At 28.7% G+C, this 19,882-nt stretch overlaps 3 protein-coding genes across 7 annotated transcripts in view; 1 reads left to right on the top strand and 2 right to left on the bottom strand.

The window, feature by feature from the left end:
• LOC123267461 (ecdysone-induced protein 78C) overlaps nucleotides 1–12,649 on the bottom strand; it is a 47,256-nt gene extending 34,607 nt beyond the window's left edge. For 2 of the 4 annotated variants that reach the window (XM_044732088.1, XM_044732087.1), the window contains exon 1: nucleotides 5,895–6,881. In XM_044732088.1, the coding sequence (XP_044588023.1) occupies nucleotides 5,895–6,180 (286 nt within the window). In that variant the 5' untranslated portion in view covers nucleotides 6,181–6,881. Of the gene's footprint in view, nucleotides 1–5,894; nucleotides 6,882–11,122; nucleotides 11,203–12,353 lie in introns of those variants that run through there. The other 2 variants (XM_044732090.1, XM_044732089.1) reach the window with 2 other exon arrangements.
• On the top strand, nucleotides 7,397–19,776 carry LOC123267459 (myb-like protein D). Of its 2 annotated transcripts, XM_044732083.1 has the most exons (4): nucleotides 16,335–16,601; nucleotides 16,717–16,833; nucleotides 17,449–17,568; nucleotides 17,632–19,776. In XM_044732083.1, the coding sequence occupies exons 1-4, from the start codon at nucleotides 16,446–16,448 to the stop codon at nucleotides 19,741–19,743; spliced, it is 2,505 nt and encodes an 834-aa protein (XP_044588018.1). In that variant the 5' UTR covers nucleotides 16,335–16,445; the 3' UTR covers nucleotides 19,744–19,776. The 2 variants fall into 2 exon arrangements, with proteins under 2 accessions (XP_044588019.1, XP_044588018.1); XM_044732084.1 differs by lacking the exons at nucleotides 16,335–16,601; nucleotides 16,717–16,833; nucleotides 17,449–17,568 and adding an exon at nucleotides 7,397–7,567 and having other exon boundaries at nucleotides 17,663–19,776.
• Nucleotides 12,770–15,473, bottom strand: LOC123267464 (probable deoxyhypusine synthase). The gene is made up of 7 exons (XM_044732093.1): nucleotides 15,109–15,473; nucleotides 14,255–14,529; nucleotides 13,938–14,156; nucleotides 13,663–13,855; nucleotides 13,494–13,597; nucleotides 13,289–13,414; nucleotides 12,770–13,226 (listed from the first exon to the last, which is right to left on the bottom strand). Exons 1-7 carry the CDS (start codon nucleotides 15,206–15,208, stop codon nucleotides 13,110–13,112), a joined length of 1,134 nt encoding a protein of 377 aa, XP_044588028.1. The 5' UTR covers nucleotides 15,209–15,473; the 3' UTR covers nucleotides 12,770–13,109.
• Nucleotides 19,777–19,882: the final 106 nt, after the last annotated feature.

Raw genomic sequence — 19,882 nt, forward strand, 5'->3', positions numbered from 1 at the left:
TCTCGAGTAGCTTGCAGAAAGAGCAATGTTAGCTGCAAAAAATGTGGACGTTGACATTTTAAATCTGAAGATACAACAGTTATTGCCAGGGGACTTGGTATCATATAAATCTATTGATACAGTTTGCGATTACACTGAAGCTGTAAATTTTCCAACAGAGTTTTTGAACTCACTAGATTTGCCAGGCATGCTACCACATAACTTACAATTGAAGGTTGGATCTTCAATTATTTTGCTTCGTAATTTGAACCCGCCACGGCTATGCAACGGTACGCGATTAGTCATTAAAAAATTAATGAAAAACGTTATCGAAGGCACCATTTTAAATGGCAAGTTTCGAGGTGAAAATATATTGATACCACGAATACCTATTATACCCACAGATGTGCCAATTCAATTTAAGCGTATTCAATTTCCGATGAGATTGGCATTTGCAATGACTATTAATAAATCCCAAGGCCAAACAATGTCTGTTTGTGGCTTAGATTTCAGCACACCATGTTTTTCACACGGACAATTATACGTTGCATGCTCTCGAGTGGGTAAACCATCAAGTTTGTTTGTATTAGCTAAAGACGGGCTAACAAAAAATATTGTTCACGCTGCAGCATTAAGAGATTAATATTATGTAATTAATTAATTATATAAATAATTATTACTTTTAATAACTTAAAACAATTAATGTTTGGTGTTTTGTTATTTTTAAACAACATTCCCTCATCGTTCACAGCGCTTCAGGCTTTTTTCACTCATATTCCACATCCTTATACACTTCCAATAAGTTAGTAATTTTTTTTCTACACTAGAAATTCTCTAGAAATTATTCACATGGCAAAACAACGTTTGCCGGGTCAGCTAGTATATATATATATATATAGGGAAAGTGGGTTTCGTAGACCGTCAATCACGCAAAAACTACTGAACATATTGACATGGGACTAGGACCATTCGACGCGGAATGAATTGTAGATGGTTATAGGCTACTTATTTTTCGAATTCCATCAATCCTTCACCATTTTATTTCTATTTAACTTAGATAAACATTTTTCCCGCCCATAAAAACAAAAGACGAGCATTTTTCTTTAATTCATTTGTTTTTTTATCGGAAGGGTATTACGTTTTTTTTTTTTTTTTTTTTTTTTTTGAGAATTTAGTTCCATCTACCATCGCGTGGCCGGATGCGTGGGCGGATGCGTGAGTGTAATATATATAAGCGAAATAGGGTTTCTTTGACTAAAGTTGACGTCAAAACTACTGAAGCTATCGGGATGGGACTGCTACCATTCGACGCAGAATTTTCCGTAGATGGTTATGGGTTACTTATTTTTTGGATTTCATCAACCATTTGTCATTTTTTTTACGATTTACTTTTACATACATTTTTTCCCGCTAAGAAAAACAAAAGACTCTCATTTTTTATTCATTTGTTTTTAATACGATTTTCTTTTGTTTTTATTACATAACCTTGATATTTGATTGATTTAACGTCATTTAAAAAAAGTTTAAGAAAAAGAAGCTTATTATTTTTGGTGAACTAAGTGTCGAAAATTTATGTTTATATGCTGATCGTATGTTTGGTTATGATAATTATCTGAAAATTAATTGGTTTCATGAAATAAAATAGTTAGATATCTATGAAATCTACTGAAAATGTTGTTGTTTATAAACTAGAACTTTTTGAAACATGAAACTTCAACCATATCTATTGAGATTTAATAACATTTACTAAAAATTTCCTTACAGCAAACGTCTCTTTAGCAGCGGGAAAAAAGTAATTGCTAGGTTTCCAAAACTTAACATTACATGTAGTAATTCGGTCAACGGATTAAGAATTTTATATACATATTATTTTTGCTGATTACATAACTTATAAATTGTTCTTATTGCCGGATCGCGGGAATGTATCTGATTAAAATGAATGCATTTTCCAAACACTGGGTATGTGAAAAATAGATTTGGCTACTTATTTAAATAGAATTAGTAAAAAACATGCTAAATTTATTTTCTATAAAATATTGATGTCACTGAGAAAATTTTAAATAACAAAAAAATTCTTTGCAATTGAAGCTAGACAGATTTCAACTTTACTTATGAGACTTGCAGTGACTTTAACTAAAATTTCAATACTCATTTGGAATCTGTACAAATCAAAACAATACTCTAATTAAATTTCAAGTCTAGATCTAAAAATGCAATTTTATAAAGCGCCCAGCGAAGCGGGCGGGTAACAGCTAGTATATATATATATATATATATATATATTAGGGTGTGCCAAAATGTAACTTTCGTGAAGAACCTTTTAAAATTGGAATTTTGAGTTCTGCTTTTGAAAGCAGCTGTGTTTAGGCATTTCCTAAGATATTTTGGGGTGAGACGATAAATTTGATTTTCATAGAATTTTTTAGCAAGAGATTTAATTGGGCACTTCCGGCCAAATTTTGAATTTTCAGCGGAAGTGCCCAAACTAAGCTCCTGTTAAAAAATTCTACGAAAATCAAATTTATCGTCTCACCCTAAAATATCTTAGAAAATGCCTAAACACAGCTGCTTTTAAAAGCGGAACTCAAAATTCCAATTTTAAAAGGTTCTTCACGGAAGTTACATTTTGACATACCCTAATATATATATAATTAAATTCTGTTTCAACCTAGCTAGACTAAAGTCAGAGTGTGCTAGGTTGAAATAGAATTTAAGATATAGCGATCTACGTTGAAATTCATTTCTGTTTCAACCTAGTAGCGCCTACTTAACTGCATTTTCAGGCGAGTTAAGGTCGAGGAAGGTTATTAATAAAACCCTGTTTCATTCTTTTAGACCCTAGCTGGGCTTGCGCAATCTATAGGATTTTTGTACCTCAGACGAAAAAGTGTCAGGCATGGTTTTATTAAAATCTATTTCAACCTTATATAGCTTAAATTGGTTTATATTCATGGTAAAAAAAAAAAAAAAAAAAAAAAAGATAAAAATTATTAACCAATTGTTAGTTACTTCAAGTTATTATTCGCTTGACGGTCAAGGTAATTATATCTATCAGTAGTGTTTATTTATAATTATACATGAATAATGATATCGAAATGGAGACACAAGAAATAACGATGAAAACACAAATATCCGTTGAAAAAACTCAGCTTTACTGGGATTCGAAACCACGACATCTCGATTACGAAGCTAGACTGGATCCCCCTCTGCTACTCGAAGACTTGTCACTTGGCAAGAAAATTTTTTTCTATTTAAGGTAAAAGCCTTAATATATGATCATATACTGGTACATGATCATATATTGGGGCTTTTACCTTAAGCTACAGCTGACAAAATTAAAATTACCTTATGTGATTAAATATTATTATTATTTTTTTTGTCATGGTAATTGTTTTTGTCATTATTATTATCAATTTTACAACACTTAAGTGCTTAAAAAATTTTGTCGCGAAAATTGCCTAAATTTTTTGATTCTTGAAACTACATGAATACTCACTTTTTAGAATAAGTTGTTGTAAATACGTTCAAATATCTTTTGATCATTTTTGTGTGTTGTTTTATAAAAGCTGAAAGGGTAACTCTAAAATTGTATATCTTTTTAGTTTTGCAAAAATAAAAAGACATGTAAAGAAAATTTGTTTTTAACAATCAGCTTAAAAATATTTACGATAAAAATTTCTATTGATAAGAAAATTATCTCAATTCAAGAAAAGAAAAAATTTAGATCACAAAAAAACTACTTTTAAGTTTACTACATTACATTAATTTTAGCAAGCGCAAATACACAATGATATATTCTAACTATGTATTGGCGTTTGAATGCGAATAAAAACAATTGTTTTTTAAATGATATCGTTTATTAAACAATTGATTTTATCTAATTCTGATGAATCCTAGAAAAAAAATTAGATGATGAGTTAAATTATTTTTCTTTACCTTTGCGTCGTAACTTATGTTGGTATTTTTATACACTTTAGCTCATCAATTTACGAATCTAAGTTAAAAGTGTTTTTTTTGTGTAAAGATTTTTTTTTAAACCAAAAGAACATATATCAAAAACATTAATATATCATAGACTTTAGATTTTACAATTATGTTTATTTTTCAGTCAATCGAAGAAATAGAACTTAAATTGTTATCTCGGCCTTTTCCCTCTTAAACAGAACCATAAGAACTTATATAACTTTTAGCTTTTTTTAACGTACGTACATGGAAAGGTGAAGTATGACGGCCCTCTTCAAGAATTTTGCCAACAAATTTTTAATTAATTTAAACTTCTTCAAGCTAAAAACAATTTCTTAGCTTAAGAATTTTTGTTCATGACTAAAGATAATTTCATTCTTATTAATTATCTTGTTGCTTTAATGCTCGCCAATCAATTTAATTTAATAGTTAATTTTATATTTTGTTGATGGCAAAAGTCTTTAAGAAAAAAAAAAAAAAAAAAAAAAACGAATTAAATCACTGAAATAATTGAATTTTTTCAATTGTATTTGTCTTTTTGCCATTAATATTCATCAATTGATACATTTTCGAAATTATGATAATAATTTTTATTACTATTATTAACTTCGAAAAATTTATAAAGTTTAAGTCTCTGTTTCACCCTAGAAGGCCTACGTGATAAAATTCTCATTAAACCCCAGCTCATTCTTCTACAACCTGATTTTAGACGTATAAGGTTTAAACAGAATCTTAAAATTTAAACTAAACCCCGACTCAATACTCCTCACCCTGATCGCAAGACGAGTTAGGTTGAAAAAGGTACTTAAATCAGAGCGGCATATGTCTACATCAAAGGAATCAGGCTCTACTAGGTTGAACTAGAGTTTTAAAATTTCGACTCGGGGCGAACCAAGTAAAAATGTTATCGGTCGGAGTGATTAGACCTCTCAATCCAAGAAACATGAATTCAAAACAAGAATTTCTTGAAGTAAGACAACTAATTCTCTTCAAAATTATTTTCTTGGATCAAGAATATTTTTCTTGAATGAAGATAGTTCTTTATCAGTGTAGAATTTTATGTTTTATCAATTCAAAATAATCAAGTCAGGATAAACCAGAATGCCAAACTGATGATAGCTATTTGGATGCATACTGACAGCAGATTCTGATGACCGCAGAACTTTTATAGTCAGTTTGCCATCAATCGGCGTCTTACACTGACATCAAACTGCATTAAGAGATTGGCGTTAATCTAACAAGAATATTTGAAAAGTCAAGATTCGTAGTCAACATGACATCCAATTGGCAACAATCATTAGATAGCAACTTTTGCACTGCAATTTTGGTTATTGGGAAGTATAGCAGAAATTATAGTTTTTGGTTCTAATAGTATCATTTTTGAAACGCCGTTAATATCTTGAACCACGTAAACCTCCGGAAAGAAATTGTTTGACAAAGAATATGTGTGTTTTATTTCAAAAGAGTATATTGCTTTGTTTCTGTAAAATTCTTCTGGAGAACTTTTTGCCGAGGATTAATTTCTTGAATTAAGATTGAAAATTTTTTTTCTCGAAAGTAATAGTTTTAAACGTGAAATTAAAGTCTTAAAATTTGATCTTTAATCACATTAAAACTTTATTTTTATAAAAATTCAAAGCTAATTTTTTTTCGTAATTGAGATTATATAAGTATATGTATGTTTTATTTGAAATTTACATCTATAAAGAGCATTATATATTCCATGTATAAGTTTTCAGTGTATAAGCCTGAACAAAGCAGTGGTATAATGTTGCAAAAGCCTAAAGTGAGAGTGAAATGTCAAATCGCAATAGAAACCCGTAGTAAGAAGAGGTAAAAGGCCATCAGAGTGAAAGTACCCCAGTATTGAAAAAATCAAAGGAATATAATAAATAAAAAAAGCTAAAATATATTATCTTACAATTGGTAATAAATAAACAAAATAAGCAAACCTTGTGCAACTGTGATACCTGAAGGTACTTGAACTATGGGTAAAGTTACAGAATTAGTCAAATTAACAGTAATATTAGCTGGTGTACCAGGTGGAGATGATGCACTGGTGCTCCCAACAGATCCAGGATCACTGAAGCCTTGAGCACTGTTATCCTCAGGACCATCGAAGAAACTGAGATTAAACTCGCTTCCGGCATCAAATGACACTTCCGGTGTGAGAGTGTCCGGCGTCGGAGTAGTTCCTAAACCCGCTGTTAATGATTGATCAATTTTAAAAACATCCATCGTACGGACTCTAGTTTTCCAAGTAATTGCAGAAGAAATAAAAATTCCTTGTCTTCATCTATTAAAAATCTCTATTAAAGATTTTTCCCATTGTTTATATTGTTAGTATCATTATCATCATTAATAATAACAAAAAAAGTCCCCGAAATTACCGAGAGAAGAGTGAGAAAAAGTGAATGTCATTGCCGTAATCTTCGGACATTGACTTCACAATGTTGTCTCTTTTATTTCTTCTTTCTGTTTACTTAAATTCCTTTTATTTTTTCTTTTGATTTCAAACTTTACATGCAAACATTTCTTTTTTCTTCTCATATTTTCATACTCCAACACTTTTCCAATTACATAGTCAACGTAACTTTGTTATCAAAGTATGAATATATGTACTTGATCAGATTTCAAAAAAGATCTTCATTAAAAATAGCCTTTTTTGAAATTTCATTAGAAGAAACTAGTCAAAGGTACACTATAAAAACAGAGCATCCTGAGAAGCTGTTTCGCAGTAAGTAAACGGTAATTTGTCTCTCATGCAATGTTTCACCACGGTTCCGCGTTCCATTTATACGTCACTAGTACAGTGCATTCACCTTGGCTACGAGCATTGTCAAAATCCTTTCATAACTCTACGTGCAGTGGATATTTATTAATAAAATGTTATTTATTTATCGCAACAAAACAATATATTTATTTTAAATCAATAAATTTTTTTTTTAATTTTAAACCAGAAGAAAACAAATTTTTTTAGCCAAGTAATGCACTTAGAAGTAATGCATGTGGAAAAGTTTTTTTAAAATAATAATCTTCAAGCAGTTCTTATCTTCATTATTTGTTATTATTAAAACCATCACTTATATTAAATGTCAGTTGATTAATTTTATAACATTTGGAAACTTAAACAATTCACTTGAACCACGTGTTGCACATTGTAATAAATTGTAATAAAAAAAAAAAATAATTTTTTTAATGTTATTATTTCTTCGAAAAGAAATAGTTTAGTTGAATAATTATTGAGTGAAAAATAATATTTATATAAATATTAATAATTAATAACATGCGTATGTAAAAGCCATGTGTTTACGTTTGTCGCGAATGTTAGCGAATTTAAGTTAAGTTTAGTAAGTATTCCTTTCATATATGATACTCGCACGGAAAACGTAAGTTGGTTGAGCTTGGCTTACCTGTGAGGTAAGTAAAACCCGGCAAGTTACGGCATTGCAACTCGCGTGAGCGATTCGAGAGGTAATTCGGGGCGTGGGGATACCACCGGCTCATGTACACGAGGGAGAATGATGACGACAATGACGACGACGAAAACGATAACAACGAGTGTAAGAAGGAATAGTAGATGATGAAGAAGAAGAAGAGTAAGCAGAAGAAGAAGAAGAAAAAGGTAACTATGAGTTTGAGAATTGTGGAGTTGAGAGAAAGAGAAAGAATTATAAAGATGAGGTTGAGAGTTAGGGATGGAATGGAAGGGGAAATAAATGAACGAAGTAAACGAGTGGTAAAGAGGGAGAGGGTTAGTGGGGAACATTCGAGTTAAGATACCAGGCTCCACTGGCTCTTCAAGAGGAAGAGAAGGTATTGAGACGTAAAGAGGGAAAAACGAGTGGACCAACTGGGTTCACCAGCTACGATAGTTCATTGACCGAGAAGTCCCGAGCTAGCCCGAGCGAATGTTTTATCCCGATCTCATGCTAAAACTGAATTGTCGTATCAACTAACTCATCAAGATTGTTGTATATGTTTTCAGAATCTTCGCCATTCGCACCTTTAATATCTTTTAACATCTCGGGATAAATTTTGTATTTTTAGATTTTTAACGTGATATCTAAACAAGTTTTGAAAATTTTAAGATTTTGTGACATTACTGTTGGCTAAAATAATTTTATGTACTATTTATACTATGGAAATCTAAATCAGCGTTCTTGGTAGAAATCTGCCAAACTCTATTTTGGTAAATTTTACAGAACAGACTTAAAATTGGGAAATTAATAGTTGTTTTTTTTTTTACTAGTTGTTTAGAATTTCTCACTCAAAATTGAGAAATCATTATGATTAAGTTTTTCCGATTAAAGTTTATTAAAAAAAAAAATAAGTATTCTTAAAAAAGTTTCGCAATTTTTTTTACAAGTGGAGCCCGACCTATTTTTGGTCATACAACTAACATAGTTAAATTTTTTTTTTCTTAAACTTTATCAAAAATAGAATATTTTTAAAAGAACAATTTTGATAAAATGTTAATTTTTCGACTTTAAAAAATTTTTGTAAAAATCGTAAAAGTTGACATTTTAAAAATTCTTTCTTACAATTTTGTTTTGTCATATAAAACGCAAAAAATAATAAAAATCGCTGTACTTGTTTAGAAAAATTTTATTAAAAATTTTTGGTAAGTTTAGTTTCAAATGCATTTAAAAAATTTATTGTTTTTTATTTTTATGATCCTTATCTCAAATGTGACGTAAAAAAAATAATTAAAAATAAAGAACTACCATAAAGCGATCCCCGCTTCCAAAAGATTGGAAAACAAATTTTTCTTCTATTATAAAAATTTCAAGTCGACATTCTCGAATGGTGCCATTGTAATGTAAAAAAAAAAAAAACTCTGATTGTGAGAAAAAAATTTAATCATAAAAATGTGAAGCAAAAATATCGAAAATATAAAATCTTTAAATTGATAAATTTATAATTTACATCGAGGAATTCTAATCTTGATTAATTAAGTCTACTGACAAGCAAAATATTTTTCAAAAATAAAATTTGTTAGTTAACTTAAAATTTTTTTTTTAAATATAAAATAATTGAGGTGAAAATAAAATATTAATTCAATTTAAATGTGACAACTTCTTCATAAAAGTATAAGAAAAATATGTTTTATTTTAATCTTTAAAGAAATATCAGTTCTTGAGTATTTCTTTATTTATTCTTTCATCAAAAAAGTTTTTCTATAAAAGATTTTAAAACTATTGCTAACAAAAAGTGTAAAAAAATCGTTTTCTAAAAAGTGTGGGTGAAGCAGTTTTCAATTGAAAAAAATACTCAACATTTTTTTTTAATGTAAACTGCGTTTAAACTTTTCAGCTTGCTAAATTCCTAAAAATTTTTAATTGTAATTTCACTCCTAAAATTTTCAAAATAGTTATAAATTATTAACATAATTAATTTTTTAATTTTTCAGTGCACCTAAGATCTTGCTAATAACGAGATTCTGATAAAAATATTTTTTTTTCAAACACTTAGTGTTTTCATACAGCAAGATTCTATTCCCAATAACTCGATTTGATTGAAAATGTTATTTGTTTTTTTTTTTTAACTTTAAAAGGGGATGAAGTTTCACATGTAGCATCATAAACATGAAGATCTTAGTATATACACCTATTCAGGAAAGGAGATGCACCAAGGCAGAGTAATGAACCTGAGAAACCGGTTACATCCTTGCATACTCTTAGTTAACTTTCGCATCTATACTTACGGTACATAAACTATTGATAGTTTAAACCAATGTAAAATTACTTGCACATAATTACAAACTTTTTATATTTATAATCAATTAGACAAATAAATAAACAAAATATCGATAGTAAATCAGAGTCTTCAAACTTCCTGTATATATCATCAGAAAAAAAGTTTTGAATATACTTTAATGACTATGCTGAAGTAAAAATTTTTTAAAGATTTTGTTGGTATTTTGAATGAAGAAGCTTGTTCTTAACCGAAACATATAAAGCTGTTAAAAGAAAACAAAATGATTGTTAGTTGAGAATTTTTTTTGAATGAAGAACTTGATTGTATCGATCGCAGATAATAAACTCTGGAATTAAGAGACAATGGTTCTTGACCGAAGATATTAGTCTCTCAAGTCAAGATTATGAGATTCAAGGTAAGAAATTCTTGAATATACAATTGCTTGTCTTCAGAATGAGTTTCTTGGATCAAGATAATTTTTCTATCAAACTGAGAAAAAAAATTTCTTTCTGTTGTGACAATTTTAATTCAAAATTTATTCAAAGATTTATAATTCAAGATTTATATTATTCATTTATAGACCTATGAATAACTTAGCTATTCATCACTTTTAAACTCAAAACTGAATTTAAATCGTTCGGAGTTTATTTATTTTTTCTAAAACTATTCAAAAATGTTTATATTCTTTTAACTTTTTTAATTATTGCATTAATAATTCCCTTGATAAATTCTAAATAATTTATACGTTTGAATTAATTAAAATTTTATGATATTTTTGATTTTTAATTAACACTCCATTATATATTTAAATATTTATAATTTCATAATTTAAATATTATTATTCGAAAAAAGCTACACTTAGACCTTATTCATTTAAAATTAGTCCTACATTTTTAAACACCGTGATATGTAAGCTCCACTTGCATTATTAATCAGGAAGATAAAATTCAAATGGATATTTTATAAATAAATTAACAATAAACTGTTGTTAAAAATTAATATTTCTAACAGGGATATTATTAATCTCCATAATTGTAAAGAGAGTGAAGTTAATTAAATTAAGAGAAAACTCATTTTCAATACCTTGACACAGATTGTCAGAATTGAATAACAAAAGAAGGGATGACGAAAGTAAAATAAAAAAAATACAGCAAGCGCATTTCCGGTTCTCTTCTTCGTAAACGGTTGCAGGCTCAGAGCAGACACAATAAAGGAGATACCAATACAAGGAAGATAGGAAAAAAATAAAAGCCCCAGAGGCTGTGGATGCTCTCTGGGTAAGAAGAAAACATAATAGGGTGGGGCGCTATGCTGCCGTTTTTGAATCGATCGCGAGAGACTACAGCTGGGAAACTCATTCTACCTCCCGCACACATTAACAGAGGTTCTCACTTATCAATTGCTTGTATCAATGGCAATACGAATAATGTAATTAATCATGTTTTAATCTTGGTACATGTGTTTTGAGAAGAAAACCTACCGCTATTACGGAGAATCGATCCAGGACTGTTTGCTTCCAATGGACTATTTGGTTCTTCTGTACTAGGTTCTCTCTTTATACTAAAAATAAATAAAAAATCATTATTTTTAATTATTCAGTATTAATTAACAATTAAAAAATTGAAATTCAATTGCTTGCAGAATTACTGAGAATAAATTTTTATTTTTTATTAATATCTCCATAAAAACTTAAGCTCAGTAATACCGAAGCTTATTATCAAGCAAAAAATAAAATTGGAGCAATAGTGTGAAAGGTCCTGTGATAAAGAAGAACTGACCTACTTTCCAATTAAACTACCTTTTTTACCTTGGCTACATACGCGACAAGGTTGTACATATAATAGTAATGAAATTGAGAAAAAAAAATAGATCAGTTAAATAAACAAAATGATATACGTCCTTGAGTTTACTTTTAAGAAGAAATTTTAAAATTTTTTGTTAAATAAACTTTTTTAAATAATTTGATTGTTTATAATTAAAATTTTCTTTACATGCTATATTTCAAGCCCTATTATCAACGGCAAATTGTGCAATTACATCAATTTAACATTTCATCTATAGACATATTGAAAATTGATTATTAAAAGTCGTTTTATAGCAGGAACAAAAAAACGGAAATTACTCACGTTATGAATATCTTACACGTGTTGAAATCAAAATTAATAATTTAAATTAACAGAAAATTTAAAGGACTTTTATCGGAAAATTTTTAATCTGTATTTTGTAAGTTTTTTATTTTTAATTAAGTATGAAAAGTAAAATGAGTTAGTTGAAAAATAAAATTATGTAAAGAAATTGTTTTTAAATAAATATTGTATATGTAAGTGGATTTATTGATTTACTGTTAAAAATACAACGAATAATAGCTAGCTTAATTTTATATAAATTTCAATAAAAATTTCTTATCTCTACTAAACAGGTACGTAGAAAAGCTCAATAATAAAAATTAAATATAATTGAAGGGTTTGTTTGGTAAAAAAAATTGAAACTTTAAAACTTTGAATAATTTATTAAGTTACAGCAGTGTAATTTAATCTGCAAAAAAATTTCGTCAACTCAAGGTTACTCAATCGGATCGACTTGTACTCGAGCTTTATAATATTCTATCGAATAACAAATGGTTTTAAAGGGGAATCAGGTGAAAGGAAATCACCCAATTGATTAAGCTTTAAAAGAAACTTGACAGAAGAATTGAAATATGAAATATAAACCTGATAAAAGTTGAATCCACAGCTGGACTAGACGGTCTCGGTGATGAGCTTGCGTTAGAGACAATGTTAGTTTCCTCAACGTCCATCATATTTCATGTCGAAGAAGGTTGAATTTTAAAAGGAAAAAAAAAGTAACAACCACCTATTAGATAATTACACTAATAAACAAAATAAAACTGAGTGTATGAGTGGATAAAAAAAAATAAAAATAATTAATGTAGCCTTCACAAAGGAGCTTAAACCAAGTGGGGGGGTGAACTTCACACGCCCGTCCGCGTGCGCGGGCTCACAAGTAACAACTGACAAACGATATTTCCCCCTCTTGCAATGATAATCAACCCCTTGAACAACCCTGCGCTCTTGCTTGCTAGCAGGTACACCTGCTGATTCAATGTTTTAATGATACGCCGGCGCAATTCAAGACGATATTAATATTTATTTCCAATTTTTTCAATTTCACCTTACACATTTCTGTGAAATTCAATACAGAAGTCGCCTTAAAAATAAGAAAATTTCAAAACATTATCATTCTTTTTTTTTAACAAGAATTATTTATTTTTAATTTTCGACAAATATTTACATTGATTAATTATTATTTCAATTGAAAATTTAACTATAGATTAGATTTTCAAATAAACATTTCGTGGTCTTAGCTCTGAGATAAATTCATGATAATAAAATTGATAAGATTATTGTTAATGTACAATAACTTAGAAAAATATAGCTATTTTATTATTTGTCTAATTGATATCTTAGTTATTTTTTTGTGATTTCTTCAGTGTTAGAAGTTGATGAATTTTTAGCTAAATGGAATTCTCGAGCAAATGTTTCGCCGACTAGTAACGGGAAAATAAGAGAAGCTTCGGCGTATATCTATAAATAAAATAAATCAAATTGAATTGAAGAAAATATAAATATAAATATATGTAAATTACCTTAACAGGAGTTGCAGTTTTACGAATTTTTCCCCATGATACAGCTTCATCTGGTCGTGCACCACTATCACTACCATCAAATTCAGATGCAGTATTTAAAAATACAGCAAAGTCTGCACCGTTTCTCTAAAGAATAATTTTTTTAAATAAAACAATTCAATAGATTTAGTGTGTAATACTTTAGTAAATTTTTTATTAAAATTACCATTAAATTGGCGTTACAGATATGGTGTTTAATAACTCCACCTCCAACTATTATTATTCCGGTATTTATTGCTTTAACGGCAATCGTATTAAGTCGTTTTAAATCTGTAATGATAATTCAATATTTGTAATTCAACCTTAAAATTATTAAGGAAAACAAATAACTATACCAGAAAGAATGTCAACGACAAGTCCTGGGTTTTTAAACGAATGAAAATACATCATATCTCCAAGACTACCATCGGTTAAAGCTGGACTGAAAATAGGGATTTTATTTTTCGCTGCCCAATAACAAATTGATTCTTCGTTATTTATTTCTTCACCAAGCCGTGTTATTATTTTTGACGGACTCCACAACATACCCTAAAATATAATCATAAAATGATCACGATCACAAAATAAAGTCGCAACTAAAAAATTAGAATTAGTGATAAAAAATATTTACCTTTTCCTCTTGATCTTCGAGCATTTTATCTAATTTAGGCATCAACCAGTCTTCAAATAGACAATAATTGCTATTTGGAACAATCATATTTCCTATTCTATTTAATCCTTTATCACGAAGATTTTTACCATCATATTCAAATTTACCCAAGTAAGTCGGTGCTAAACATTTTATCAGATCCTCTTCTACACCACCAGCTGTTGTCACAATACAATCAACCTTTAAAGTGGATTTATTAAACAATAGTACTTGGGATAATTTTAAAAAATTTCGTCTAGTCAAAAATTAATTTGAAAAATGTAAAAAATAATAAATACCATTTTATGCTGTACTAAAAATCGTATAGATTCTCGTACACCACATGATACCATATTTGACGTATATCCTAAAAAAATGGTGCAAGAACTTTTTCTTTTTATAAATTCATCTTGTTCAAAACTATCGATTTGATCTACGTTTAATGGTATCTTCTTACAGTCTATCATTTTTTTTATTTCGTCTACTCCCAATCCAAAATTAGTAGCTTGAAAACCAGACAGTCTGTAGCTTTCAAATAAATTGTGATAGTCGATACCTTTATTCCAGTCATATCCTAAAAATTATTAAAATTTATAGCTTGAGAATTTTAAATCTACTATACCCAAAAGAAATCGTAATACTAAAATTTTTTTATTTTTATAACAAATCAATTAAATGATACTAAAATTAGACGACATTCAACAATTTTTTTTTTTTTTATTAATTAAATTAGAACTAAGAAAATATTTTTAAAAAATTGCACGTATAATTTTCTAAATTTTCTACATGTGAAATTTTTCTTTTTTAATTTTTTTAAAATAATTTGTCAAAAAAACAAATTATAAAAATTTTTAAATGTCGACTAATTTAATTTTCACATCAATTACATTAAAAAAATGCTTTAAAAAAGTTTCAATAATAAATTTTTTTAATTTTCACATGTGGAATTTTTTTATTAAATTTTTTTCAGTGTCATAAATTTGCTAATTAAAAAATTTTTTTCAACAAATAATTATTACAAAAAAATTTTTTTTGAAATTAACTTGCAAAAACATAAAAAAATTATTAATGCAATTTAAAAAAATATTTGCAAATTTTCAAAAAGACTTGTAAAAAAAAATATTTGTAAATTTTAGTTTTACAATTAAATTACCTTGAATTTGTAGGATGTCACTGGGTAAAGGGACACTCGACATCAAAACGGCATTCTTAGAACTAGTTAGAACGTCATCATTAATAACTTGGCTATCCATAATTTTATTGTTGATAAAATTAAGCAAAATTTACTTGAATTTTGATTTCGTTCTTTCTGTTGTGACTTTTTCAGCTAACCTCATACAACATATTTTATATGAGTTTTCATGCATAAATTGTCAAGTGTAAATATACACAATGTCAAATAAATTTTAAAAGAATTAGAACATTAAATCAAAAGTTAAATAGAATCATTAATAATTAATCATGATTGCTTAATAAAAAAAAAAAAAGTAATAAATTTAAAATTTACAATGCACATCCACGTTTTGACGTGAGTTTGTTTATTAATTTACAAAGCAGTCACCACTAGTGTCCACTTGCGGATATGGGCATCAACCCTGATAGCCACCTTACCTATAACTTACTGTCAATCTACGTCCGCAATTTGAAGCAAACTTGACGGAAAGAGTTGGCAAAGCGAGCGATTACCTATTAGTTACCCTGATAGCCAGTTTCAGACCAACCAAGTTGGTGTCAGATAGTTGCCACCAACTTAGCGACAACTTGCGGTCAACTTCCGAATTTGTAACTGTTGGCGTCAAGTTGGCTACAAGTTTCTGGGAAAAACAAGACCAATCTACTGCCGCAATATGTCGCCAAATTTCTTGAGAAACTTGTCGTCAACTTGGTGCGAAAGAGTTTCGAAAGCAATTTTTGCCGACAACTTGGTGAACAACCGAGTTCATTTCCAAGACTTGCTGCCAACTTGGTGACAAGTTGCGGCAGTAAATCGACGGAAAGTTGCGACCGACTTGGCTATCAGGGTACCTATAACTTACTCTGCAAATAGACGTCAAAACTTGCTGTACAAGTATTTCCGTCAAATTGTAGTAAAGTTGAAAGGAAATTTAACTACAAGTTTGATTGTTAACTTGTATTCAAGTTGCGGCCGTAGATTTCCGTCAATTTGCTTACAACTGTTGTTGAGTGAAGAATTACCGCCAACTTGATATATAAATTAACCGTAACTGCTGGAAGTCAACACTTACTGAGAAAACGCTGGCTATCAGGGAATACTTTTTAAACTAACTTACCGTTGGACTAAGACTTACCATAGGCGAATAAAAAATGTATTATCAACTATTTTATTAAGATTTGAGTGCCATCTATAAGCCATTGGGAGCTTAAAGTTGAGTGTCAGCCGTGATAATAACTAGTCGTTAGTAGGCATACATAACATAAAGTTCGTTGGAAAAATTAAATTTATAAATAGTAAACAGAATAAAATATAAAATGACCGGCTGTTCAGTTCGTGGGTGTTATAATTCAACGAAAAATGGATGTGCTATGAAGATATTACCTCGCAAAAACGTGCCTAGAGAAAAATGGATAAAAAGTATTAGCCGTTCCAAGTGGTCACCAGATGAATATACATATTGTGTTTGTGAGGTATAATACCACATTATTTCAATATTGACTAATATTTATTTCTAATAAATCAATTTATTTAATGTTATATAATTGACAGTTTGATATAAGTACTCATGACAATGAATTTTTGCAGGAACATTATTCAGCTTATAAGGCTGTAACGCTTTGTTGTGATGGTAAGCAAGATTTTGACTCATGTGCTGTGTCTACAATAGAACCACAACCGAATTCTCCAACCACGAATAATAAGGTGTATATTTTTACGATTTTTTATCTTTATATATTAATGGTATCTGATCAAAATTTCGTTACTTTTGGTACTCAGCTCAATTTTTAGTCTTAGTTCTAACCTTTAAACGGTAATATATCACACAGCGATCGCTGTTATAACACTTTTTAATTTAAAAAATTTTGATTTGCATTTTTTAGTAGCTCCCTAACTAATAAATTTTAATTAATTTCTTATATTTTATAATTTCTTTTAAATATTGAATAATTTTGTTTTTATGAAATAGTTTAAAATATAGCGGTCTAACAGACCGACGACCACTATAAGCGTAATTTTTTTCTACGCGTATAATGCGCAGTTGATTTAAAATTGTTTAATGTTTATAAAAAAAAAAAAAAAAAAAAAAAAAAACAATTATTAGTTTGAGTTATATAATTTGGAGACGTTAAGGTAATAAAGTAATAAATTATAAACTTTAAAGATTACTATTTATAAGTTGATGCATTCAAATTTCAAATTAAATTTTCATTTTTTTGAAAAATTAGTAGTTTTTTATATGAGTTTATTTATTATTATTATTGTTATTGTTATTATTATTATTTAAACTAATGAAACTATTTTTTTTTTAATTTTAAGATGGAGTCAACCAATTCAAATGCCTCCGATTCTTCGACTCAACTTCAAAATGTTCGAATAAAACATCTAAAAAATAATGAAGCGTCATTATCAGATAGTGAATCAACAGAATTTGAAGTAGTAAGTACAAAGAAAACTTTCGTCCATCTTTAAAATTACTAATGAATTTTTTATTAATTTCAGATTGAAGAAATAGAATACGAAGTTATGGAAGAAGAAGAAGAAGATGATGATTGTGCTCAAAGTTCTGATAAAGACTCGGAAAAAATAATGATAGCCGAAATTAAAGAAGAACTAATCCAAGTGAAAGAAGAAAAACTAGCCGAAGTAGGGGACGAAGATAATAGTAGTGATCAGGAAATAAAAGAAGAATCAATGAATAATTGTGAACTAAATTTTAACAAGGATCAAGAAAAAATAAGGGACGTTTGTAATAGCTTGTCTAAACATTCGAAAAATGTAACTAACAGCACAGAAAAGCTGTTAAAAAATCAAGAAAATTTAACATTAAATACAGATGACTCGTCTCAGAGTGATAGAGATTGCAGTCGATTGCTAGAATATTTTTCTGACAGTTCACAAAATTCAAATTACAATGAAAAAAAACTATTTGAAAGTCAAAGGCTTTTAAATTTTAAGAATGAAAATTCATCGGTTACTTATACAAATTCGAATAAAAATAAGACAAAATTGATTAAGAGTCAAGGAAGTGATAAAAATATTAAACTACATAGTAATAAGATATTATTAATTAAAAAAGAAAGTAAAATTACACAAAAACAAGAAAGTTCAATTAACCCTGATGATGAAGAATCTCTTCAGAGTACAAATAAATTTCATCTGAGTGGAGGCAATTTAATTTATGATTCGAAAGAAAAATTACATCAGGAGCTTGAAAATACAATTAAACAAAACATTAAATCAATACAAAGTCTTAAAAAAGACTTAACATTGTACCAGTCCGAAAAAAAATGTGAAGAAAACGTGAATGAAAAACAAGGAAATTCAATTAAAAATCAAGAATCAACTCGGATTGTTCCAAACTCGGTTGCTAATCTTCAAAATAAGTTGTTTTTAGTAGTTAAGCCAGAAAAGCTACCACAAAATCAAGAAACTCTACCCCAGAATTATGCCAGGTTAAACAAAAATCAACCTAATTGTAATATGAGTAGTGACAAAATACTTAAAAACCAAGTAATTCTAATTAAAAATGAAAATAACACACAGGAAGCACCAGTGATATCAAAGGTAAATGGAACTAACCCGGTAAAAAATCAAGTATTTTTAATTAAAAATCCTCCTAAAGTTCCGGAAGCACAAGAAAATTTGAAACAGACTGGAGTAAATCTCGTAAACAATCAATTATTTTTAATTCTTAAACAAAATGCGCCACTGCAAAATGAGCAAACTTCTGATAAAATTAGACAAGAAAAACCACAAATACAAAATTACACTGTTCAAAGCCAAGATAATCCAGATGGTAACAAACGAAAGTTACGATCAATGACAAAGAAGGAGACTGAAAGTAATAAAAGGGTTTGTACAGATGATGATAAAGAAAAATTACCTACCCGTTCAGAAAAATTAATTGAAAATCGTAGAAAGTTGAGTCAATATTTGCAGTATTTAAATGAAGCTAGTAAAACTGTGGCTGAATATAAAAAAAGTATGATAAAACAAACTGCTTCGGTAGAAACTGTCAAAAATGATAAAAATACTGTGGAAGAAAAAACAAATGAAATTGATGATGATCCATTCAGTACCAACGATCCAGAGCAATTTTCAATGGTTAATACATCAGTGTCAACATCAATGTCCACCTGTAATAATGGCACTATTAATGATAATAATTGCAGTAATAATGATCATAGCAGTAGCAGTAGCAGCAACAACAACAATGATATTAATATTAATAATAATAATAAAAATAGTAATGATAAAGATAAAATAACTTACATGAATCAACTAATAGAAAAGCAACAACAACTTCTTCGAGTGTACAGGAATAAACTTGGTTTTGCAAGGTATAAAATAAAAGATCAAGAAGCTAAGTTGGAGTTGTGGCGAACAATGATGGAAACAATTTTCAATGAAGATCAAATCAGCTATTTGGAAGCAATACAATCTCAAAAAAAGCGCTGTAAATGTTGGTCAGCTGCTACAATTAAAGATGCTATTGATATTAAAAATATTGTAGGTACAGTTGGTTACGAAGAACTTTTAAGGCGAAAATACCCTTTTCCCGCATTAAGAACATTGAGAGAAAAAACACAAAAATCAAAAGAAGATGAATAAATTGTATTTTAATAAAAGCCTCGAATAAAATTATTTTATATTGTGATAGATAATTGCCATTGTTAATTGTGTAATTTTTCATAAGTTTAGTTTCTGTGGGTTTTGTAATTCATATGGAGTAAAAAGTATAAAATATGAT

The sequence above is a fragment of the Cotesia glomerata genome, linkage group LG6, assembly GCF_020080835.1.
Source record: "Cotesia glomerata isolate CgM1 linkage group LG6, MPM_Cglom_v2.3, whole genome shotgun sequence".
Lineage (NCBI taxonomy): Eukaryota > Metazoa > Arthropoda > Insecta > Hymenoptera > Braconidae > Cotesia > Cotesia glomerata.